Source organism: Rattus norvegicus, chromosome Y (genome assembly GCF_036323735.1).
Source record: "Rattus norvegicus strain BN/NHsdMcwi chromosome Y, GRCr8, whole genome shotgun sequence".
NCBI lineage: Eukaryota > Metazoa > Chordata > Mammalia > Rodentia > Muridae > Rattus > Rattus norvegicus.
The window spans coordinates 44,924,830-44,951,478 of record NC_086040.1 but is presented as its reverse complement, the minus strand read 5'-3'; the positions used below and the strand labels follow the sequence as shown (position 1 = coordinate 44,951,478).

The following is a 26,649-nucleotide window of genomic DNA, read 5'->3' as shown; positions in this document are numbered from 1 at the left end:
ATAATTTTTTCATTCTATATTCCTTTAAATTGTAAAATACATTTTTTAAATAAGTCATAACAAAAAGGGAAATATTATATAGACAGCAAAAGAGACCAAAGGAAATTAGTACCAAACTCTAATATTTGTGTCAATATCAGAAATGGCAAATGACAATTACTGTATTATTAATTTAATGAGACAAAATACCATTTTTATTTAATAATTTTTCCTGAATATTTTATGTATTTACATTTCAAATGTTATTTCCTTTTTTTTCTCCCAGAACACCCTGACCGTCTTCTGTGAAAATGTTCCAATTACCACCAATCAACTTCAACCTCAGTTTGAAGCTCTGGCATTACCCTACATCGGGGATACAAGCCTTCACAGGATTAAGAGCTTTTCTTTCAAATGAATTTAAACAGAGCAATCATCTGCCACATATGTGGCAGGACTCATGGGTCTCTCAATCTGTACTCACTAGTGGGTAGTTTAATCCCTCTAATTTCTGGTAGGTATGGTTGGTTGATATTGTTGTTCTTCCTGGGTATTTGCAAACCCCTTCAGCTCATTAAGTATACTCTCTAACAACTTCATTGAACCCCCCTTGTTCAATCCAGTGTTTAGCTACAATCATCCTCACCATTCTCAGTAGGGTCCTGTCAGAGTCTCTCAGGAAATATCCATATCTGACAACTGTCAACAAGGACTTGATGGCATCAGCAATAGTGACTGGTTTGTGTGACTGCATATGGGACAGATCCCCACATGGGGCAGTCTCTGGTTGACCCTTTCTTCAGTCCCTGCTTAACTCTTTATCCTTGAATTTCTTCCCATGAATAATTTTTTCCCTTCTAAGAAGTAATGTAACATCTGCAATTTGGTCTTCTTCCTGCTTTGGATTCACACGACCTGTGAATTCTTTCTTATGTATTCCACACTTCTTGGATGATACACACTTACATTTAATGTATACCATTTGCGTTCTTTTCTGAAAGGGTTACCTCACAGAGAATGATAATTTTTGGTCTATCCTAAGAATTTTATGCAAACATTGTTTTAGATAATTTAGAAGAACACAGATGTGTAGATGTACTATATTTCATTTATTCATTACTATGTTGAGGGACATCTGGTTCCTTTTTAGCTTCTGGCTATTATAAAAAAGAAAGGTTTCTCTCAACCTGTAGCATCATGTGCCCTTCTTATATGTTGGAGCATCTGTTGGGTGTATATAAAAGAAATGGGATTGTGGTATCCTCAGGTAGTACTATATCCAACTTTGTGAGAAAATTCCAGACTGATTTCCAGAATGGTTATACCAGCTTGCACTCTGACCAACAATGGATGAGAGTTCCTCTTTCTCCACCTCCTTACCAGAATCTGTTGTGAATTTCTTATCTTAGCCACTCTGAGTGGTGTGCTGTGTAACCTCAGAATTTGTTGATTTGCCTTTTCCTGATGGCTAAGGATGTTGATATTCCACAGTAGAGAATTCTTTGTTTAGTGCTAGTCACCATTTTTGAAAGGGACTATTTGATTTTCTGGAGTCTAACTCCTTGAGTCTTTGTATAGACTGATTTTAGCTCTCTATCAGTTGGAAGATTGGTAAAGATCTTTTCTTAACTTATTGATTTTACCTTTTTCCAAATTCCAGTGTCCTATCCCTTACAAAAGGTTTATGAAGTTCCATTTGTCAATTCTCGATCTTGGAGCAGACATTTTGCTGTTCAGTTCAGAAATTTTCCCCACCTTTTATCTATTAGTTTAAGATTATGTTTCTTGTGGAGATCCGTGATCCACTTCGACCTGAGGTTTGTACAGTGTGATAAGAATTGATTGATTTCCATTCTTCTACATGCTAACCTCCAGTCGAATGGGAACCGTTTGTGGATAATGTTATCGTTCCATTGGATGGTTTAGGTTCATTGTCAAATATCAAGTAGCCATAGGTGTATGCCTTCATTTCTGGGCCTACAATTATATTACATTGATCTACCTGACTCTCTCTTTACCATTCCCATTCAATTTTTATTATTATTGTTCTCTAATACAGCTTGAAGTCATCGATAGTGATTGCCCCACAATTTCTCATATTGTTGATGAATGTTTTCTCTATCATGGGGTTTTTGTTATTCCAACTGAATTTTCAAATTACTCTTTCTAACTCTGTGAAGAATTGAGTTGGAATTTTGATGGAGATTGCCTTGAATCGGTTGATTGCTTTTGGCAAGATGGTCATTTTTACAATATTAACCCTGCACATGCATGAGCATGGGAAATTATTCCATCTTCTGAGATCTTCTTCAATATTTTTCTTCAGAGACTTGAAGTTTGTGTCATACACAACTTTCACTTGCTTGTTTTGAGTCAACCTGAGGTATTTATTATTTTTTGTGTCTATCTTGAAGGCTGTCATTTCCTTAATTTCTCCTCAAAATGTTTATCCTTGAAGTAGAAAGCTACTGATTTGTTTGATTTAAGTTTACATCCAGCCACTTTGTTGAAGTTGTTTATCAGCTGAAGGAGTACTCTGGTGGAATTTTTGGGGTCACTAAAATATACTATCACATCATCTAAAAATCGTGATATTTTAACTTCTTGCTTTCTAAATTTTTCCATTTGCCTCGTGTTTTTGTCTAATTTTTGTGAATAAGATTTCCAGAACTATATTGATGGAGGAAGTAGAGATTAGGCAACCTTTTCTAGTTCGTGAATTTTGTGGTATTGCCTAAAGTTTCTCTCGAGTAAGTTTGATGTTGGCAACTTTTTTTTTTTAATATTGCTTTTACTATGTTTAAGTATTGGCGTTGAATTCCTAATATTTTCCAAGACTTCTAACTTGAAGAAATATTGATTTTTTTTAAATTTTTTATCAGCATCTAAAAAGATGATCATTTGTTCCCACCCCCAGGAGTTTAGATAATTGATTCTTCTATATGCTGACATCCAGTTGAACCATAATTCTTGATAATATTGTCTTTTTTCAATTTCATAGTTTTAGCAACTTTTTCAAAGACAAAGTGAACATAGGTGTGTGCATTCATTTCTGGATCTTCAGGCTAGGATATATGGTGAAATTTTCAATTACATGGATGGAGAAACCGAGACATTCCATGACAATGCCAAATGTATACAATATCTTTTCCACAATTTCAACCCTACAAATGATAGTAGATGGAAACTTCCAACACAAGGAGGGAAACTACACCTTAGCAAAAAGTAGGGAATTAATCTTTCAACAAACCCAAAGATGATATCCACACAACTGTCATTACTTTTCTAACAACAAAAATATCAAGAAGCAACAGTCCATTTCATTTAATATCTCTTATCATCAATGGACAAAATACCCCAAAATAAAAGACATAAACTAATGGACTGAATACGTAAAGAGGATCCAAGATTTTGCTCCATACATTAAATACATTTTAGAGATAAAGACAGAGTATCTCAGGGTAAAAGGATGGAGAAAAATTCTAAACAAATATTCCCAAGGAACAAACTGGAGTAGCCTTTCTAATATTGAACAACATTGACTTACAACAAAAAGTTATGAAAAATGACTAGGAAGGGAAACATACCTGTCAAAGAAAACATAATACTAAGATGAACTTTCAATTCTGAACAACTATGTTTCAAAAGCAAGGACTCCTAAATTCATAAAGGAAACATAACTATAGCTCAAAGCAAATATTGCACCACACGCAATAAATTGTTGGAGACTTCACTTCTCCACTCTCATCAACGGAATATTTATGGAAACTGTAACTATACAGATATGTTTAAAAAACATACGTTATTTTAATAACTTAAAAAATCCAAATGGATTTAACAGGTATTTAGCTAACATTTAATCCTAAATCAGGAGAATATACCTTTTCCTATGCACCTCATTGTAACTTCTCCAAATTTGACCATATACTCATTCACATAACAGGCCTCAATTGATACCAGAATATTGAAGTAATCCTATGCATCCTATCAGATCACCATGGACTAGGGCTGCTCATCTATATTTTATTATTATTTGTATTTGTTTAAATTATCAATGATTTATTTATGTGGTATTTTTGAAACATCATCTTTTTTGATAGATTGTCACTATCCAATAAAGACTGGGTTAAACCTAGATGTAGTTCTTCCATTTTTGCCTCTACAGTTGCAAGAGTGAGCTCTCCATTCCAATCTTGGTTTAAGTACTACATTTTGAGTTAACTCTCTGTGCATACATTGCATTTAATGTTTTCCTGTTTGTTTTAATATATATTAGTATTACCTGACCTAACAAATTTGTAATTCTATAATGAAATTTTTAATTTCATAACTTCTGACTATAACTTTGATCTCATTTTGCTTATATTTTCTCCATTTTAAATGCATTTTTTCTTTGTGAATACTTTTCCCTCTTTATGAATATTCATGCCTTTATGGGATTTTATTATTGTTCAACAATGGAAAAATTCATTTTATTCACAGAAGCAGCCATATATGAAGATGAATACAAGAGTTAACTAGCTATTTCAATAGGATGGATTACTTATTAAAATAAGAATCTCTGAAAAAAAGAACAATGATGAACTTCACACCACCCTTCCCCAATGATCCCAGCATGCAATAATGCCAGGTAGTGTGTTGTGCTCATGTGGTGGTGGGAAATAATTTATGGAAGAATAAAAGAACATACCATGGAAAATTTAAAGAATCCCTTTTCCCTTACACACAGATACATAATGGGATTGTAGGGAGGTCAATACAAATAATTGAAGCAGAAGTAAACAACTATGTTGCTACAAAAAATTTAAGTCAAGGAAGAGTTTTAAACCATGGTCAACTATATAATTGTGAAAATTTGTTCCCAAAATTGTAGGTTGTTCCCCAGGACAATAATAGCTGCACTGAACCCACATTTTATGTATACAAAGTGGGGAACCATGGCCCTAATTGGAATGATGAAGACAAAAAACAAAAACAATAGCAAAAGAGTATATTAATAGAAGAAAACCATTAATGCAAACTACCACAAACAACTTTATGTTCTAACCAGAAAAGGCACCAAAACTAAAGTCACATCTGAGCACCCCATGTGAAGACAAAAGTGAGAAGGCCATGGAATTTCTCCCTTTCATGTTTTTCAAATACTTTACAGAAACAGGAAACTCAGACTGCTTTTCCATGATTTATTAAAGGTTTTTATAGCCCTCATGTATTAAAATACCATTTGAAAGAATTGATAGCTGCTGTCTAGGTTTATTCCAAATTCACAAATTTATTGGACTAAAGTTCCAAAAAGAAACTAGGCCCAACCCTGAGCTGTATAATTATGACAAGGCAATAATAACAGATATTTTCAAGGCCCAAGCACTAAAGTACTATACTATTCAGTACAGTGATCCAAATTAATTCAAATAGCTCAAGAGAGTAGGAAGATACATCTAAAAAAGGGTTAGAAAAGTGTAGAAATATCAACTCCTTCCTCATGTATGAAAGCATTTAAGGTTCTGCAGTAAGTCCTATGAGGCAGTATTCAAGTAGCAATGGGAAGAAAGAATTCATTACAAGACAGGAGTTAAACTAGCCTGGTGGGTTTATATAAGAGAAATACTTAGAAATGAAAATGTCTTGTAAACTTAAAAAAAGATTTTTTTTCCATTTTTTTTCATTCCAATCAAAACAGACATCCATGAATAATTCCCCTCTAAGGCTTCCATAAAACTGGTTAAACAAAAATTAACATAAACATATAAAAATTTGAAAATGAAACAAAAAAAAAAAACTTGCGTATGTTTCAGAGCAGGATCACAGGGAAATGAGGTGAATCTGTGCAAGATGAAACCTAGAGTGGCAAACAGGATCTAGAATTAAGAACTGCATGAGAGGCGCAGTGGAGTAGTGACAGGAACATGGCCACGCTTGACAGATAAGGCTGGGCCCTTTACAGGAGCAAAGAATGAGGTAAGAAAATATTTCAAATAAAGCAGAACCTTTCCTTTCTTCTCACCTCAAGTATCCCATCCCTGAAAAAAACCCGTTTTGATAATAATACAGAAAAGTTATGGTATGTCACTCACTTCCCGTTTGCTTTTAACCCTCTCTCCGAAGTCAGGAAATATGAACATTTCGAATTTCCAAGAAGAAAAATTCATCGGCAAGTATATGGATGTACTGTGGAACAAGTGACAAATTGAAATATGTGAGGACAGAGGAGGTGGAGACTGTCTCATTCCACAGAGCAGAAATGTGTCTACCCAAATTAAGAAGGGATAAGGCAACCATAACAGGTAAACTAGTTCTCAAAACATTAAGCTTATTTACATTACTCATAACTATACTTAGTTCAAAGCACTTTCCAGCTCAATCTTCATTTTGAATGATGCTGATCTATCCTGCAATGTGTCTGTACCATCTTCTCTTCCTAGTATTTGGTTTCATCATGGGGATAATAGATGATTGTGGCTGCATAGGTGATGTTTTTATTTCTATATATCACTCCCTTTACGTACTATATGTGTAGTAACATATGTGGATTCTCAGCCTCCACATACTGGAAGCCCATTCAGTGTCCCCCAAGCGGAGTATAACAGCAGACTCCAAAGGGGGAAGACCTTGAGGGTTCCCAGCCTCTGCCACTTGAGAATGCCTTCAGTGTATCCCAACTGGATTATAACATCCAACCCCAAGAGGGGAAGCACTTGAACAGCAGAGACCCGAGCGACATTCCACCTCCGGGATTACTTAGATGTACTCCGCACAAGTTCAGGTGCTCAAAACCCTAGGAAGACAAGAGATTCAAAAAATCTGATGCTCGTGTTACATAAATCCTTCAGAAATTAAAAAATCATATGAAGGGTTCAGTCAGTAAGAGGGCCCTAGATCCCAGAAGGGAACTGACAGAGAAGAAGAAATGGACTGTTCCACTTCCTCTGACGGTTCCTTAGGGCATGAGTAATCGAGTGACCAAGGATAGTAGATTACTGAGTAACCCACTGGCATAATATATATGTCGTATGTATGTAGTATGTGTATAGTATGTATGTGTGTAATACATGTATATATATGTAGTATGTATGTATGTATGTATGTATGTATGTATGTATGTATGTATGTATGTATGTACAGTCATGTGCAGTGACCTAGAGTTGGGGACCTTATGATATAGTTGCTGGGAACTGAACCCAGGTCCTCTGAGGGGAATGCAAATCATCTTAACTGACATTATTTCAGTTTCCCATCATTTGTGAAACATCTTAGCATCCATTGTGTCTTGTACTATGCAGTATTCGTTTCTTAGTGCAATGGTTTACCTTCACTCAGACTGGGTTTTGACGGTCTGTTGAATATATAAGTCTGGCATGGCAGAAGGATATGGGGGGGTGCTCTGATGCAAAGAGGGACACTGCTCTAACTGCCTCAGTCACTGTCTCAGCTGGCCTGCACTCTGCAGCATGTGCCTTCTGCAAAGGCAACATCTTTCGGTATTGCCTGAGCTGACAGCCCTTGCAGCCTCCTCTAGATCCTCCTCTGTACATCCACAGGGTATCATCTTGAGGGATCCATGAAAGGAAATCCCAGATAAAATTTCTCCAGTGCTTACTAGAACCTCAGGCAAAAGCCCAAACTCGTTGTTGGGAAATAAAACCATCTCCCAGTCAACCACAGCCTGACATCGGGTCCTATTCATCCTGCCTGCCATTCAGCCCACTAACACTTCTATTCTGATAGGGTAAATGATCATATTTGTTTTGGGACCTAGCACATTCCAGTGTGGCCTTCATTATAACCACTTACATCTGAAATGACTCTTCTTCCAATGGATATCACAGCCTGAGAAGCCAGGTGTTAGGATGAAAAGAGAGGCTGGTGCATAAGCCAGACATTCATCCTGTCTGCGATATTGACTAACTTCATTAAATGATTTAAAAAATGTATAAATAATTAGAGAAGTTCGCACCCGAAGAATGGATTAGCACTTTCATGTTTATAATACCTTCACTGCTCTCTATATGCCTCTACTACCTCCAGGGACTCAGTTAAGCCAGAATTCATTCCCTGTTTCCACTCTAGATAAGGCACAAGTAATCCGTAGAAAACTGCTAAACTGAGACTTGAGGAAACCTGTTGGAGACATCAGTTCAGGAAGCCAGATGCCCTGGCCAAGACCTTCGAGATGGGTCTTCACAGAGTTGGCAGATTTGGAAAGTCAACAAGGTTGAAGACATGATGCCTTTCTTGGTAAGGAATTGGAGACCTGCCCTTCAGAGAAGATGGCTTCAAAGAATGAAGTCTTCAAGCACCTCTCCTTATAACAAGTGCTTGTTCCTATGGGGGTTGGGGGGCAGCTGCATTTCAACTCAGGTCCTGGAGAGTGACGTGTCCAGAACTTCATGAACTGGCTCAGTGTGGGTTGACTTAGGTGGAGAACATCTAGCTTCCTCACATCAACTAGACCAAGGAAGGATGGTCTGCTCTGTCTCTCTGCCTTGGAAAGACACCTTCATCCCTGTTCATGCCCAAGGCTTCCTATGGTCCTCACCTGTTTGCTTATGAGTCAGCTGAGGTATGTTGACATACCTCACTTTGTGCTAGCATTCCTTAAGATCCCTAAACCCCCAACCTGTCCTGTACACTCCATCTCTATTTTTCTATTTAGCTTGATTTATATTTCTTCAACAAAACATGAGCAGGAAGTGGATTTCTCAAATGGATAATGCTTGCAGTCTTCTAAAGTTGAGGTCCAGGTGAACAAAATGAATTGTGGTTCGTATCTCACACAGACAGGTCTTTGTGCCTATTTTCTTGGCTTTCGATGATGTTTAAAATGTGAGTTTTTGGGGCAGGAAATTACAAAATGGTAGCAACAACGAACCATCGTGTGTCTCTGTTAAGGTTTGTTTTATTCAAAGTGACAAACGCTCCGCCCATCACTCCATATTTAAGGAGGTACAGAGGTGAGCTAGGTCCATAAAGCGATGGGCTTAGGACCCAGGGCTGGTAGTTGTCTTCCACAGTTTGTCCTTCAAATATATCTTGCTCTCAACCTGTTATATCTGCAGTTCACAACCTTTGTGTGTCACGATCCCTGTGAGAAACTTCAGTCTCCAAAGTGATTACCTACTACGATTCATTACAGAAGTGAAATTACAATAATGAAGAAGCAACAAGAATAATTTTTTCATCAAGAGACGTAACAACATAGGAACAGTGTTAAAGGGTGGCAGCATTAGGAAGGTAGATCACTTAATTATAGTCCAAGAAAAAATGTCTAGCTATGGGCCAAATAAACAAAATACAGTATTTCCAGCATGCCAGTAACCTGGGATTAAATGCAAACTGGGGAGATATTTTTGTGGGAAGCAGTGCCTGCTGTGAAATTACCAGCATGACAGCCCATAACTCATGATTGGAGGGATAATGACAGGACACATGGTGGGTCCCATGGCTCCAGCCACATATATAGCAGAGGATGTCATTGTCTGGCATCAATAGGAGGAGAATACCTTCGTCCTGTGAAGGTTCATTTCCCCAGCGTGGGGGAATGCCAGGGTGTTGAGGTGGGAGTGGATGGGAGGAAGAGCATCCTCATAATATCAATGGGGGCTGCTGAGAATAAGTATACAAAAAAAAATCTATGATAGCTACCTGTGACACTCTCCTTGATTGTATTTATCAATGTTATGTAGTATTGTTTCTCACAAAGAGAATAGATCATCAATGCTGACCATGGCCACACCAGGTCTGTTTGAGGGTCCATGCCCTCTCCAGGCTCTGTGGATGGAGCCAAGAGAACCCTACAGGGCTTAGTGAAGCACTGACTCTAATTCACATGGCCCTGACATGAAGATGGAGCATATCGATTCTTCTAGTTTTCGCTATGACAAAATACAAAGCAAAAACTTAACGAAGACAGGAGTGCTTGTTGAGAGGAGTCGGATATGGATGTCTCCAGAGAGGCTTCGCCAGAGCCTTACTGATACAGATGAGGATGCTTACAGCTAATCATTAGACTGAGGAACAGGACCCCAATGGAGGAGGAGTTAAAGAATGGACTGGAGGAGCTGAAGGGGGTTGCAACCCCATGGGAAGAGCAACAATATCAATCAACCAGACCCCCACCTCCCAGAGCTCCCAGTGACTAATCCACCAACCGAAGGGTACACATGGAGGGTCCTATGGCTCCAGCCACATATATAGCAGAGGATGGCATTGTCTGTCATCAATAGGAGGTGAAGCCCTTGTTCCTCTGAAGGCTCATTTCCCAAATGTGGTGGAATGCCAGGGTGTTGAGATGGGAGTGGGTGGGAAGAAAAGCATCATCACTGAAGCAGGGGGAGAGAGAAGGGGAGAGAGGGGATCCAGGAAAGGGGATAACATTTGAAATTTAAATACATAAAATTCCAATAAAAAAGAGACAGGAAGTGTTTATTTTGACCCATTGTTTTAGTTGGTACTATCCATCATGATGGGGAAAGCAGAGCAACTCGAGTGTGATGGTCACATTGCAGACCTGGAGTGTGTTCAGCTTTCTTTCTTTCTTTCTTTCTTTCTTTCTTTCTTTCTTTCTTTCTTTCTTTCTTTCCTTGTTTTAAATTCCATATACAGGTGTTTCCCTTGCTTTTATGTATCTGTATAAAAGATCCATATACAGAAGCCACAAGAAACTTAGGGAAGAAAAGCAGGTATAGCTGTCCAATAAATGTTGATTGCCAAAGGATGGGAGGGTCTTTATGTCCTCTCCCATCTGTAATGAAGTGTTGAGTGGCCTATTCTTGTGCCCATGACCATAGCCACAATAAGTTTAAGAGTTCAATGACTAGGTACAATCTAAAAAATATCCTTTTGCTGTCCACTTCCCCATCTTCTGGTTCATATATTCCTTTCACCCACTCTCTCATGATGTTCTCTGAGCTGTTGAGGAGAAGACTTAGCTGACCTATATCCACATGATTAGTTCAACACCACTGATTCCCAACACTTTGTCCAGTTGTACGACTCTGCCCATGGTAGTCAGAGGCTTCTTCTCTGATGAGAGCTGAGTGCAACGCTGATCTGTAGATACAAATATGGATATTTGGAAGGAAGTTCGACAATGTATTTAGCATTAGGTTCTTTCATAGGGCCTATATCACCCTAAATATAGGTTATTGACGACTTTACAGAACCTCGTGTTGAATATGCCTTGTATCAAATTGGAAAGCCACCGGTTACTCCCATGACTGTGATGCCACTAACACATTATGGGCACATCTTGCCTGACATTTTACCTTGAATGATTCACCCCCGATTAAGGTCGTAGATGATTTTCTCCCCTAGAAGCATACATAGCACTTTCTTGAACCATGAAGGCTATCCATTATAGAGGATGATTCCACCTCAACTTCACATTTACCCTTCTGTGACCTGTGAACAAAAGGATTCAGTACCTTCAGAAATAGTGTCTTACCATCAAGTTCTGGAGGCCTACAAAGAACAATGGCAACAGCCTGTAAAGTTGTTAGGGCTTTTGTGATCTCGCTGGTCAGCAACTTTCAGGAAGACATCCCACATCTGGCACTGTGATTTTTGCTTAATTTTGGTTTTCTGTTGCTCTGATGATACACTCACCAGAGCCAACTTGGGAAGAGAAATCTTTGTTTCATTTTATCTGTTCCAGCCCATCATCAAGGAAAACCAAGACAGGATTGTGAAACAGAAGCTACAGCTACAGAGATTGCTCAGTGGCTTTCTTCTAAGCTCACATTCAACTACTTTTACAGAGTCCAGACCCACCTGCATAGGGCAGTGCTGCCAACAGTAGACCAGGCACTCCAACATCAGTTAACAGTCAAGGAAATTCCACCTAGACGTAGTCATGGCCAATCTGACGGAGGAATCTCCTCAACCGAGGTTGATTCTTCCTAGAATAGCCATCAATGACTAGACTAGAAATCAATGAAAATAAAAAAAGAAAAGAAATAAATATCTTCAGGAGGAGCTTGGCTTTTCCATGGAGGGTGCCTCCATTTGAACTCAACAGTCGATTTTGTAAATATATTCTGTAACACAACATTTTATAACCCCTCTCACCAAACCCGGTTCTAACCTAATCACCTAAGGGGAGATGGAGTGGAAAGTAAGTTTTAAAAAAATAATTGGAGCAGAAAGAAATGCTTCTTGGAAATAATGCAAAAAAGGAAGCATTTCTGTATTCTAGATGCTTTCCTGGCATCATCTGTGCAAAGGTAATGAAAACCGTTACGTTCCAGTTACCATAATTTCCAGTGTTACAAATCATATAAATAATATTGCTTATCATTCATAAAACACATTGGCACTAATCATTTTTTTTTGGTTCTTTTTTTCGGAGCTGGGGACCGAACCCAGGGCCTTGCGCTTCCTAGGCAAATGCTCTACCACTGAGCCAAATCCCCAACCCCGGCACTAATCGTTTTGATGTGTTTTTTTTAACTCATTCCTAATGTAGATCTGATGAAGTGGAATTGTTCGCCTGCTCATTTATATATGAGGGAAGTGAGGTTTAAATTTCGAGCTAATTTCCCATTACTCTAAAGTAATAAATGGCAGAGTAAGACATCCACACCTTCTCTGGCTTCATGGCATGGCCTCGTGAGCAATGCAAGTCACGGTACCTTGGCAGGGAATTCCAAGGATCAGTACATGGCAGCTGAAAGTTGTCTTGGATGCAATACTGGGAGTAAGGCTCAAGTCAGCCAAGCCCCACCTCAGTATTCCTGAAACGGTACACCAGAATATGTTAGAGAGCGAGGAGACTAAACTAATCATCTGGTTGTCCTCAGCGGGTTGTATACATCCGTTACTGAGGGTTCATAATTATGTTGGTCTTTATGGGGATGGAAAGGAACACTTATTTAGATCGCCACCTCCTACTATGTGCGACTACAGTGGAGACAATGCCTTAAGACCAAAGTTTTCTGTTTTGTTCTTGTGTGTGTGTGTGTGTGTGTGTGTGTGAGTCTGTGTGTGTGTGTGTGTGTGTGTGTGTGTACATGCATACAAGTGCAGTGTATAAAGTATGGACTAATACATTTCTCTTCTACCTTATTCATTGAAGCAGCATTTCTCAGTCAAAACCAGAGTTCTCCAATATGACTACACTTGACAGCTATCTTGCCCTGGGTATCTGCCCTAACTCTTCCTCCCTGGACTGGGATTCTATGTGAGCAACAAAGCCTACTCATCATTTACCTGAGACCTGTGAGCCATCTCCTCAACTGCTAAGGTTCAAGTCCCGGTGTTGGGCCCATCTCCTTTACTTTTGTTTTCTTATTTTTTTTGTCTTGGTCATAATATCAGAACCAGGTTAAGGTATGACTGGCTCACTCAAACAATCACTCAAATCCCACAAACAAATGTGTCCTAATAAGGAGGAGGACCCTGCTGACTCTTTGTTCTGTAAAGTCTTACCTTAACAGATGAGTTAAAGGATGGGATTATTCTAGTAGGTGATTGTGGATGCTGTTGTTGATGTTGAAGGAGGCTGGCAAATGAGGGGCCACAGCTGTGTCAATTATAATAACAGATACAAAGCTGAGTGTGGTAGTGCATACCTATATTCTCAATACTCGCAAAGATCACAAGTTCAAATCCAGCCTGGGCTACATAGTAAGTCCAATGGAAGCCTGGGCTACATCGTAAATCCCAGGCCAGCTTGGGCTACAGAATAAGTCCATGTCTAGCCTGGGCTACATAGTAAGTTCAAGGACAACCTGGGCTACATAGAAAGTCCAAGGTCTGCTTGGCCTACTTACATGACTCTTCTCCAAACAACAACAGTTTTTTTTTTCTTTTTTGGTTTCTGTCTCTTCTATTTCCGGTACACCAATTCCAGTGCTGTAGTTTGGGGTTGTGGAGGAGAACTTTCGTCATGTCTGATGGTCCAGATTTTCCCAAGCAGCATGGCAAACAAAACAGTGCAGCAAACAAGTCCGTTTCGATTGTTGAAGAAAAATATGACACATGGAAAGTGCTGTCTGAAGAAATGGCTCTAAGATGAGACAACGCCTCGGGAGACTGGGCTTGAATCTTGTGCTAGTTTCCTCATGATGAAAACAATGATGTTCTAAACCACATTCTGTTTTGGGAATACAATGCTGTGCTTCCATTTCAACAGTGCATTATCTCCATATGGCAACCCTGGAAATCTTGTCTGATATTAAACAGATTATAGGAGAGACAGGTAGAGAATAAACACTGTCATTAAAAAGGGATTATACGATGAATATTTTTTTAATTTTTGTCTGTCGTACCAGGTTCAGTGTTCTGCATAAACTCTAAAACACGACAATTACTTTTTGTTTTTAAAATTGCCAAAGAGAATGGACCTTATACTTTCTATCTAGGTCTAATTGAGACGATGAAATACCATTCAATGCTTGAAAAAAGAAAACAAACTGTGTTTCATTGTCTTTTTTTGTTAATTTCTTATTTTTAGTGTTTTGGGGTTCATTTTAACAATTATTTTTTTCATTGAATTAATTATTTTCTTATTTTCTAGTGTAGATAAAAATTTAGGTTGCTGGTCTTTGTTTCTAATCTAAGAATTATTGTTTTAAATAAAGTTTCCTCTTAGCACCGTCATAGTTATGTCTTACATATTTTGATAGTATGTTTCCTATCTTCTTCTTTTTTTTCTTACTGTTACATAATTTAATTATTTCTTGACATATGTATTACTTGTGAATGTGTAATTTAATGTTTCTAGACTGGGAGACTCCTGTTGTCTCTCATTGAAGACTTCTATTTTAGTTTTGTTGTATTAGCAGAACACATCCCTAGGGGCTGGAGATGCAGCTCAGTGTACAGAGTGCTCACTTGGCTCTCACACAGCTCTGGTCTCCACCTACAGTGGTGTGGTGGTACATGCCCATAGTCCCTTTACCAGGAGAAGAATCAAGACTTCAAAATCATCTTGGGTGCATAGTGTGTTTGAGGCCAGCCTGGGCTACATGAAACCTGTATAAACATATATGTCCCAAAACACATCTTTTCTTAGGCATTTTCCACACTTTGTTCTATGGTTTCTGAGTGTCTGAAAAGTCCAGGGGTACTTGAAGGAAAAGAACAACCTGGTGCTACTAGGGACTGTTAGTTCAGAGACATTGCCTGGTGAAGCCATCTCATCCTAGCTGGTTTCTGCCTGCCTCTGTTGCTGATGGGCTGATGTGTGTCCACAGCTTTACTCATAATTGCCCTGCTTCATTTTTAGCTGGACACATTCTTGCTTCCTGGTAAGGCTTTGATGGAGTAGTGACATAAAGAATTGGGGTATCCTTCATGCCCACTGATTCTCTCAACAATAAGGTCTTTCTCTGTAGAAATAGTTTCTCTGTTGCATATATTATCAGAAATAAATAAAACACTCTTTTCTGTTTTATTTTGACACTGAGTTTCATTATGTAGGTAGGGCTGGCCTGAAACTCACTTTATTAACCTGGTAGGCATTGAACTCACAGAAATCACCTTACTTCTGAGTACTGGGATTAAAGGGACATACCTGGCTCCTTCTCTTTTTAATTTGTTTTTTTTAATTTTTCTCTATGGTGTGTGTGTGTGTGTGTGTGTGTGTGTGTGTGTGTGTGTGTGTGTGTTTTGACCAAAGAGTCTATCAGATCCTCTGAACCCTGATCCTCTGTAAGAGCAACCAGTGTTCCTATGCAGTAGGCCATCTCACCAACCCCTTCTGCCTGTTTTGTAGGTTTCTCATTGACGACGCTTGAATCCTGGCTTTAAAATCCTTGTTGACAATTCTGACAATGGTTTTCTCTTGGTGTCACCACCAGGGAACTGGTTTTTCTCCTCTGCTTTTCATTTAGGGGGATTGTCATGGTGTGACGTGATTTCCATTTTGACACCACTTGTCTAGATGTCAGTAGTCCTGACACTGTGGGTACAGTGGCTGTGTATCCTTCATAAACTTTTGGTGGTGTATTGTTTTTTTTTTTGGGTTTGCCTGATTGAATAAAAGGGATTATAACTCCAGTTCATACCAACAGACATATTTTAGACGGGTCAGGAAGAGTGGTTTCCAACCTTCCTAACACAACCTTTTAATACAGCTCCACCAACTGTAACATTATTTCATTGCTACTTCATAACTTTAATTTTGCTATAGTTATGAGTTGTAATGTAAATATCTGGAATACAGCATATATGATATGTGACTCCTGTGCAAGGGCAATTTGAGCTCCCAAAGCGGTCTCAATCCAAGGATTAAGGACCACTGATCTGGACTTAGTGGGATGCCCTTACCGACGTAGATGGGTTTCCCAGTGTTGGTGGGGAGGAGTCTCCTCTCTTGAAGGCAAAGGATCTTCCAAGATCAGGCTTTTTCCTGGGTCCCTCTATAATAGTGTACACACTCTTGATGGTTACTGATGTATCAAGTGACTCCAGGCAGTTTTCTTTCACATCCTCGAAGATAGGATTCTAAAAAGGGTTCTGCTAGACAAAAGCAGTGGCTGAAGCTATCCCTAGTGATCTTTCCCTTTTCCTAATGGCTCCTTGTCCACGAAAGGCCAACAGTAGATGTCTGAGTCCATTCTAAGCTGCAACTTTCCAATCTACACTCTTCCTCTGTGCTGTTTCTTTAACAAAGAGCACTCATGCTAAACCTGAAACCATCTTGTCTTCAGTCAGCACTAACAACCTAGTCCTCTCTGCCAGCTATGCTTTCCCATATGACCCAGCTGCTCACAATTCTGAGGCATGTTCATGCTTTTATGGACAAACAGAATGGCACTGATTGGCTAGTGTATAATGACACAGATTCTGTATTATTATGATTCAGAAACCTGTAAATACAAGATGAAGAGACCATCGGCAGAGGAAGGAGTTCTTGTGAAATGTTGTCACCACAGAAGGGATCCAGGGGGCTAGGAATAAAAGAGAGGGAGCCAAACTCCTTTTTCATAATTTAACCTTTTTCCACAATAGCATCATTAATGGATCTTTATTTGTAGGTTGCATCCCTCTTAACCTAATCAATTCTTCACAACTACATTCCCACTGGGGATTAATCTTCAGAAAATAAATGTTGGGTGATCACATTCAAACCAGAGATGATGGTGAATATTTGGAAATCTATAGTGGGGGTGGGTATTATTCTTCCCACGTGGTGTACCCTTAAGATCTCTAACTACCTCCTTCCCCACGGTAGCCTCACTGAATGACATGAATTCCGGGTTATTAATGAGGTACAGAAACCAAAGCTCATTGCCATATCCTGTCACAAGTATCAAGCTCGCAACAGCAAGAGCCCAGTGGGAAGGAAAATATGAATAAACTTTATGGTATCTCTAAAGCATAAACCCCCAATTTCATCAAAACATTGTTTTAGACTCAGCTCTCTTATATCGATATTCTTTAAATGTACAAGTCAGTGGGCTTGCATGTGACTCCTAGTACAGGTTTATACTGTACATTAGCCATCTTCTTTCTCACAACTCACCACCATTTCCACCTGCACACACACACACTCACACACACACACACACTCACACACACACACACACACACATACACACACACACACCCTGCTGCTCCCCTTCCTTTTCCTAAATGCCCAATTTCACATAATATCCCTTATTAAAATCTAAATTTTGCAATCATCTGTTTGAGTCTGGCTTGTTTCACTTAATATACTGTATTTTACAGTTCCATCCATTTTTCTGAGAACAAAACCCTTTGCTCTTACACATAGATGAAAATCACATCAATGTATATCAACTTTTTTAAGCCATTCATCCAGTGATCAACAGCTAAGGTTATTCCAATGGCTTGTCTATTGCACACAGTGTGGCAATCAGAATGAATGTGCAGGGGTCCTGGTTAGTTTTTATTGTCAGTTTGACTCAACCTGGGAAAAAGGAGCCTCAGCTGAAGAATTGCCTCCATCAGAACGTCCTTTGGCACATTTGTAAGGATTCTTTTTTGATGGTTGATGTAGAAGGGTCTAGCCCACTATGCATAGTGTCATCCCCTATGAAGGTGGCCCTGGGTTGTATGAGAAGGAGAGAAAGCTGAGTAGGTCATGGATAGCAATCCAGTACTCAGCATTTCTAAGTTGTCTCTGCATCCTTTCCTGCCTCTAGAGTCCTGCCTGAGTTCCTGCCCGTACTTTGCTCAGTAACAGACTGGTACTTAGAAGCCTAGAGTGTGAAAATTTTCCTCCTCAAGTTGATGGCTATGATGAGATTATTCTTCTTGTTGCCTACTTGTTCTTCACTTTTTTGAAAGTTCTGTCTGTTTAATGTTCTTAAAATGATGATATCACATGTTTTCTCATGGGCTCTCTGTCTCTCACCGTGTCTCTCTCTGTCTCTGTCTCTGTCTCTCTCTGTATTTGTGTGTTTGAGTGTGTATATGTGTATGTTTGTGTGTGTGTTTGTGTGTGCATGTGTGTGTGTTTGTGTGTGTATGTATGTGTGTGTGTTTGTGTTTCTATGAGTGTTTCTGTGTGTATGTGCGTATGTTTGTGAGTGTGTGTGTGTGTGTGTGTGTGTGTGTGTGTGTGTGTGTGTGTGTGCTTTCCAGGGTTAAAAAAAATCCCCAATGCTTTAAATCTCTGCAGGTGCCTAGAGAAGGAAGATTAAGGGGAGAGAGGGGGGGAATTCATGTCATTTGAGTTAACCCCACATTGAGGTCAGCCACATAGTCGACCAACAGTCACATAATGGCAGAGTAGTCATAAGAGCAGAGAGAGAGTAAAACTCAAAGTGTGAAAGAAAATGTGCTTAAAACTACGATAGAAGGAGAAAAAGAAGACGGTGCACTTAGAAAATTGGACAGATTTTAAAAAGCTGACATAAGTTGTTAAGCTCTAAGTACATTTAAAAAATTATAATGTTAAAGTGGAAGGGAATTATTGGGAAGAGGGAAGGGATGGTCAGAGTGTAGTGGGGACAGGGGAGGGTTCTAAAAAGAATCCTTTTGAAGATCTGAAGAACTATGTGACACAAACAATTAAAGTGGCCTGTAATTTACAGGTAAATTCCATACTTACCTGGATCCAGTATTCTGTCTACCCATATTTCAAAAACAAAATTACCTCATCTATTTCATCCTGTTTTACTGCATTTGATCTAATAAATTCCTTGTAATCAGAAGTGCTGATAAATTTTAAAGACATTTAAAATATGACTGGTCGATATTGGGTTTGTGATAAGTTTATTCCGACTTTGGAAGCAGGTCCAGGAGCTAATTTTTCCTCGCTCTTTGCAAGGAATCCATAATTCATGATTGCCATTGTCTTCAATACAAGGTATTTAATCTTGTCAAATTCCAGCTTTGTTTCAATAAAAATGGCCCTCCTCTAATTGTGGGTTTTGATAGAGCTAATTTTGTTTTTCTATCCTGTGTGCTGCCTCGGAAAGAGAGCCTAGCAATATTTCTGATACGGAGAATAACTTAAAGTTAACCAAAGAAAACATAGGAGCTGGGAAAATAACCACCAAGGATGTTGGTGACTCAGAAACCAAAGAGTTTTTCAGAAAAATAAAAAGCATGAAAAGAGCTACTTGGGCAGACTGTGACACGAGTCATCAGAATATTTGGGTGGGGACTTTATTTTGGTTCACCAGGAGGCTACATGAGAAGCTAAAACCTAGATGCTGGAAGTTTCTAAGCGTAACTAGGGAAGGAACTGGCCTGAGAGGGGTTCTATGACGTAAGCAGAGCCTGGATGATGTCACAGAGCACAAGGGCGGAGGTTGCGCATCTCTTCCACTTGGAGGCGCTAGACTACTTTGAAGGTGGGTTCACTATCTTTGGAGCGGGGTGTGAAAGCTAGTTCAGCTCCTGAACCCCACAACTGTTCAACAACCTATTGGTGCCTGACCGGTTTCAGAAGACAGAATCTGGACGACTAGGACATTTTCTTTTGGTAAATACGTTTATGAAGATAACTGGGACCCTTGTAGCACAGAAAGCTAAAAGTTTTCCCTCGTACAGCAAGTAACCTTACGTTCTAATGTCTTCCACGTTTGAGAGCTAGGCAGATGGTCTAGGCTAGTCAGTCCGGAGTTTATTATTCTTTGCTAACAATATCTAATTCAAAATTCTACTAAAATGCCAAAGCTCCTCTCTGTGCCTGTGTATTTTTGGAGAAAATATTTCTCTTTTTTTTTTTTTTTTTTAATGGAGCTGAGGAACCCAGGGCCCTGTGCTTGCTACGCAACTGCTCTACCACTGAGTTAAATCCCAACCCCAGTAGATATTATTTCTAAAAGGCTATTGTTGCCTACACAAAAGACTCTTGTTGCGGTCGAAAATGCAACAGCTTCGGGGAATAAACCTGGGGCTGGGTCAGGATGCACAGTAGAGAAGGCCAGTGGACTGCTGTGCTTTGTCTCTGGGCAGATACTTGTGGATGTTGCCAAATAGCTCATAGTTAGAGGGTAGAGAAGGGGTGTGGCCACCCTTCTGGCTCCTTTGCTATCCTTTCTCTGTTCTGCTTGCTTAAAGTGGGGACAAGGATACTTAATCCCACACTGAACTAGCCATTCAAGGAGATGTTCCTCAGCATAGGCAAAGTGCCTCGGGCTGAAGAAATATGTCTAAATATGTTATTCTGAGCTGTAGAGAACCATTTTTTCATTTTCCTTTGAACTTTAGATTTTGATTTATGAGATTGGGTTTTTCTGTGGGTAGTTTTGTCTATCCTGGAACTAATTCTGTAAACCAGCCTGGCCTTGATCTCACAGAGGTCTGCTTCCCTCTGCTTCTGGAGTGCTGGAATTAAAGGTGTGCTCCACCATTGCCCAGCACTTCTATGAACTTCTGATTATGACAGCATTAGATTCAGATGCTCAAACCTGTTTACCATCGCCTTCCTCACCTGCTCCAAAGTTCTCATAGAGAAGAGCCTTGGTCCAGCACCCTCCCCAACCCCACCCCCATTGTTATTGCAGGTACTCATATGACAGAGGTACCAGCTTTGTCTCTGGTTTAAGCAGGTGAGCTCTTCAAACCCAGGCCATGGGAAAGTATGAAGCCTGAACGCAGAACAATAGCCACAAGACAGTGGACCAGGAGTACCGTGGCCTACCACACTAGGTCTACAGCCAAGAAGAAGAGGGTGTCTGTAAGGAGGATGAGCACACCATCCTTCCAGAAGCGGAAGAGGAAGAGGCCTTCTCCCCAGTCCCTGGGGAACATTGTGGGGTGCAGAATTTCACACGGATGGAAGGAAGGTGATGAGCCCGTCACCCAATGGAAGGCCATAGTTCTAGATCAACTGCCAACAAATCCCTCTCTCTATCTGGTCAAGTATGATGGAGTTGATTGTGTCTATGGACTGGCACTTCACAGTGATGAGAGGATTTTAAAGCTTAAGGTCTTGACTCACAAAGTTGTGTTTCCTCAAGTGAAAGACGCCCAACTCGCAAGTGCCATGGTTGGCCGTGCTGTGGAGCATAAATTTGAGGGCAAACATGGCTCTAAGGACAACTGGAGGGGGGTGGTCCTAGCCCAGGTGCCAATCATGAAGGACTGGTTTTACATCACCTATGAGAAAGATCCAGTCCTATATATCTATCAACTCCTGGATGATTACACAGAAGGTAATCTCCGTATCATTCCAGAGATTTCGCCAGCAGAGGTGAAGTCAGAAGTTGGCAGCGACATCTTAACAGGTCAATGTGTGCAGTTCACCAGAAGTGACGGGTCCAAAAAGATCGGCAAAGTCATTTACCAAGTTCTAGCCAAGCCTTCCATGTACTTCATCAAGTTTGATGGCGACGTCCACATCTATGTCTATAATCTGATGGAAAAGATCCATTAAGGTGAAATTCACAAAGTGAGGGGACATATATGGGGAATTTATAGGATTGGGGTGAAAATGTTTGTTTTTCTGTGTTTCAGATACCCAATGGCCTTTGACATCCCCAGTATCTTTTCCAGTGGAATTTGTTTTTGCTCTAAAAATTAAAATGTGTGATGTGATGTGTTGTGTATGCACACTTTTGTGGAGGAGACTGGCTGTGGTGGATGGAACATTGAGAGGAAGCCGGAAAGTTCAAGGCTGTGAACAGTAAGTCTAATGTCACATACACTAAAACAAACAGTACTGAGCTAGTCTGGTCTTTAGGGAGAGGAAAAAACTGGAGATAAGGCTTAGAGGAGCAGGGATGGCACAGGGGAAAAAAAAGATGGATGTTTAGGAAGCAGTGGAGAGGGGCCAGAAATAGATAGACTCTCTGAGGGGAAGTTTGAGGGAGAAACAGATAGTTGGCGAAAGAGTGGCAGGTAACAGAGAGGTGGTCTTGGAACCCAAGGGGAAACCCAATAAACTGATCCAAGCAGACTCAGAATCAGAGAAGATCAGGGATTGTTTGACTAACAAAACCTAATGAAACCTGTTTCACATATGTAGATGTATTATTTTTATTTATCTAGGTAGGGCAAGGAATGAATACAGGAGACCACAGTGAAAAGAATAGTCAGGTCCCCTGGAGCTGAAATTAAAGGTGGTTGGGAGCCATCGGACATGAGCTCAAAGAACAAATCCCAGTCCTCTTTCAAAGCAGATGAGCTCTTAATCCATTGGTTATCTCTGAAGGCCCCTAAAGTCATCTTTTTAAATAAATCCAACCTTCACATGCAGAGAAGAGACCAGGATGAGGGTAAGAAAGAATAAATTGATGGTGATGTGGAAGAAAGACTAAAGAACACATGTGGGAGTTGAGGATACTGAGGGACGAAGGAATTCCAAGATGGAGTTCTCAAAAAGTGAAGCAGGAGACCCAGGAAGAACAGAAAAGGTCTCGAATGACTTGAACTTGGGCCACATCCATATTGGTCTCTTTGCTTCCTTAAAGAACAGCCAAGCTATCACTACAGAGGGTGGATGTGAGGTGGTGGCTTCCCCAGAGGACATTTTGACGAGGATAACTCAAGAATAGTCAATGCCAAATTAAGTTTATATCTATCGATTCCTGAAAGTGCCATAAAGCCCATTATTTTGTATGATCAGTAAAAAGAAATTTAAAAAAGAACATGAGGATGCCATGAGCTTATGTCAGGTATTACGTGGATCCTTTGTTTAGCTTCCCTGAGCACTGTTAGACTCTGTTGGATCCTGTAATATTTTTGAGGTCTCTTCTGAATGCCCCTAGATGACCACAAAGGGCTCCTGCACTGGCTTATCTTGCCTGACTCTCCTTCGACTGGATGGCTTCCTACAGACCTCTGGGCCCTTTTACCTTATCTAGCCCCAGGAAGTTCCCATCTTTTACTCACATGAAAGCTTATCCTCAGAAAACTCTTGATGGTGCATCCAATGCAGAGGTGCTGATCTCTCCTATGCCATTTGCCGTGACATTAAAATGCTTTGCGGTTCCTGACCACGTAGCTCTCTCCTCCTGAGAAGCTCCTGTGCACTACATGGGGACTCTCTGAGCCACATCTACACTCCAAGTGTTTCTTTGTAGGCAACCTTACCTTCTACTCATTCATTGCTGTTTCTTCTCTCAAGAATAAGTTTCTCATTGTAGGACTTGAAAATATTTTCTATCTTTGATTAATTCTGCTGTTTGGAATTTTTATACTGGCTGGTTGTCTACCAGTTTCATTTCTGCGAAAAGACACCATGACCAATGCAACTTATAAGGGATAAAATTTTCTGGGGGGGGGTTCTATTTTTTTCAGAGTTGGGGATCATACCCAGGGCCTTGGGCTTCCTTGGCAAGCGCTCTACAACTGAGGTAAATCCCAAACCCCAAGGGACAACATTTAATTAGGGCAGGCTTTCAGGTTCAGAAGTTCAGCCTATTTTCATCAAGACAGGAATCATGGAAGCGTCTAGGCAGACATGTTGTTGGAGAAGCATATCACCCCCACAGTGATATGCTTCCTCCAACAACACCACACCTACTCCCACAAGGCCACACCTCCTACTTGTGCCACACTTACCATGGGAAAATCACATTCTAAACACCACCCTGATTTTATGCCAACTTGAAACAAGCTAGAGTCATCAGAGAAGAGGGCGCCTCATTTGAGAACATGCCTGTATAAGATCCAAATGTAGGGCATTTTCTTAGTGATTTGTGGGGGAGGGCCCAGCCCACTGTGAGCGGCACCATTCCTAGGCTGGTGGTCCGGGTTCTATAAGAAAGCAAGCTAAGCAAGACATGAGGAGCAAGACAGTAAGCAGTGCCACTCCATAGCCTCTGCCTCAGTTCCTGCCTCCAGAATCCTGCCTGTTTGAGTTCCTGTCCCAACTTCCTTTGGTGATGAGCAGCAATGTAGAAGTGTAAGCTGAATAAAACTTCTCTCCCTAAATTGCTCTTTTGGTCACGATGTTTCCTTACACCAATAGGAACCCTAAGTAAGACAATGTCTTATAGAAACAGTGTATCTAGTAGAGCCACAGACTCTTACCTCATAACCACAAATAAAAGGTATAGACACTTTGTTTTAATTTAAAGGTAAGGGTTGCTCATGTACTGATCTGTGAAGTTCTAGTTTGCTTCCTTCTCTCGGTGATGAATGTCATGATCAAAACTACCTTGCGTAGGAAAGGGTTATTTGCCTTACAGGTTAGAGACCATCACTGAGGGAAACCAGAACAGGAGCTTGAAGCGGTAACAAGGACACTGTTTGTTGGCTTGCCCCCTGTCTCAGTCATTGTTCTGTTGCTGTGAAGAGACACCATGGTCAGGGCAACTGCTATAAATGAAATTATGTAATTGGAGGATAAATTACAATTTCAGAAGTCTGGTCCATCATAATGGCAGGGAGCAGAACACTGGAGAAATAAAGAACTACTGCTTTGTAAGCAGAGAGAGAGAGCGAGAGAGAGAGAGAGAGAGAGAGAGAGAGAGAGAGAGAGAGAGAGAGAGAGAGAGAGAGAAATTCTGGGAAAGCACTGGGCTCTTGAAAAATCAAACACCACCCTTGTCAACACACCCACTTCCTCCAATGAGGCCACACGTCTTAATGCTTCTAATCCTTGAAAATTTTGTCACTCCCTGTTAACTAAATATTCAAATATATCACTGTGGGAGCCTTTCTTATTCAAACCGCCACACTCCCCATGTCTTGCTCCATTACTATTTCTTACAGCCTAAAAGGCTATTCCTTTTATACATGACTACTGATGAACTTTCCCACAATGGTGGGCCCTTCCACAATATTCATTAATCAAGAAAATGTTCCATAGACTTACCCAAAGACTAACTATTGGAGGCAGTTCTTGAATTGTTCTCTCGTCTAAGTTGACTCTAGATTGTCAAATTGGGGGAAAAAAAGAGAGAGAGAGAGAGAGACCCAGCACCGTAATGTTTCTCTTACTCCATGTTACATACTCACCACCAGACACTCTCTTCTCTCAGTGTATAGACCCACTTCCCTGTATGGTAGAACTGAAGAGTAACTACTGTCACCAACATGAATACTTGAGTATATATGACAAGAAATGAATACATTCTACAGCTCAAAACGCCAAGCAAAAGCATTTTAGTGTGTGCTACACTTACTGGGAGACTGTCAGTCACTAGCCATTTAATGGCTCACAGTAGACCACAGAACCAAAAAGTAACAACCTACATATCATCTCCTCTCAGCAGGAGACAAAACTCTTTCTCAAAACCCATGAATATATCTGTACGCTTAGATTTTTTCAAAACCTACTTTATTTAGGGTTCTAAAACACTTCAAACACCCTTCTAGCCCACCAACCAGAGGTAAGAGAGAGAGAAAGTTGATAGGAAAAGGTTGAGAGTTGTGGACCTATTTAGAAGTAATTCTTTGGGGTAACTCCAATCTTCATTGTGCAGTACTGTCCAACAGGAGATGCAAAAAATGAATCAGTAGCAGTGCTTTGATCTGGCAGAGACCACAAGTCTCTAAGAAACCAAAAGAAGCAGCAGAAGCATTCAGAATCAGCCCGAATAGCTCAGGTTCTTTTGTGCATTTATCATTGCGGAAGGAAGACTATCGAAGAACATTGAAGCCTTGCTGGTGTAGCAATGTAAAAATGTCATCTCCCTGTCTGTGGGATTTCATTTATGTTCTTCATAAACATCCTGTCCCCATTCAAGCGTGTGCTCCAGCGAAATATCATATGCCTTCTCATGTGTCTGCTTCAGCAAAATATCCTCTCCTAACATAGCTTCCAGAAAAACATCCTGTGACAAAAGTGAGTTTCCAAAGAAACTAAATTTTTTCCACTTCATCTAGTCTTATCTCCCACTTGGCCATGACATCTCAAAACATATTATGGCAGTCTTGCAAGGCTCCTAGGCCTCAGCTCCATCACCAACTGGAGCTTCTGCAACTGAACTCCGTGAAACTCATCCCCTTTTATGAGCACAACCTTCAGTTATCCCCGCAAACATTGTGTTCTCTCCATCTTTGCTCTCAGCCAATAGCTGTCCAACTAACAGCCAACTAGGCTGTGACCAGAAAAACCCTCATCAAGAAAGCCAATGAATTTGACATGATTTTTTTTTCCCTGATGGAACGGAGTGTTCTGCTTGTATGGTTAACCTGGTGTCTGAGTCATCTGTAATAAAACCCACTACTATTAAGTTCAAAATCACAGGAACTATGACAAATAGCAAATCACACGACAAGCATCATTGTTGTCCAAGCCTTTTCTGCAGCCTTATTGAAGTATAATGTACATACTTAAAAATCCATTTATTTTAA

General features: G+C 40.2%; 1 protein-coding gene across 2 annotated transcripts; it reads left to right on the top strand.

The window, feature by feature from the left end:
• Positions 1-19,693: 19,693 nt before the first annotated feature.
• LOC134484316 (Y-linked testis-specific protein 1-like) lies at positions 19,694-21,939 on the top strand. Of its 2 annotated transcripts, XM_063280626.1 has the most exons (3): positions 19,694-19,879; positions 20,907-21,779; positions 21,859-21,939. In XM_063280626.1, exon 2 carries the CDS (start codon positions 20,984-20,986, stop codon positions 21,776-21,778), a length of 795 nt encoding a protein of 264 aa, XP_063136696.1. In that variant the 5' UTR covers positions 19,694-19,879; positions 20,907-20,983; the 3' UTR covers position 21,779; positions 21,859-21,939. The 2 variants fall into 2 exon arrangements, with proteins under 2 accessions (XP_063136696.1, XP_063136695.1); XM_063280625.1 differs by having other exon boundaries at positions 19,712-19,879; positions 20,907-21,939.
• The last annotated feature ends 4,710 nt before the right edge of the window (positions 21,940-26,649 follow it).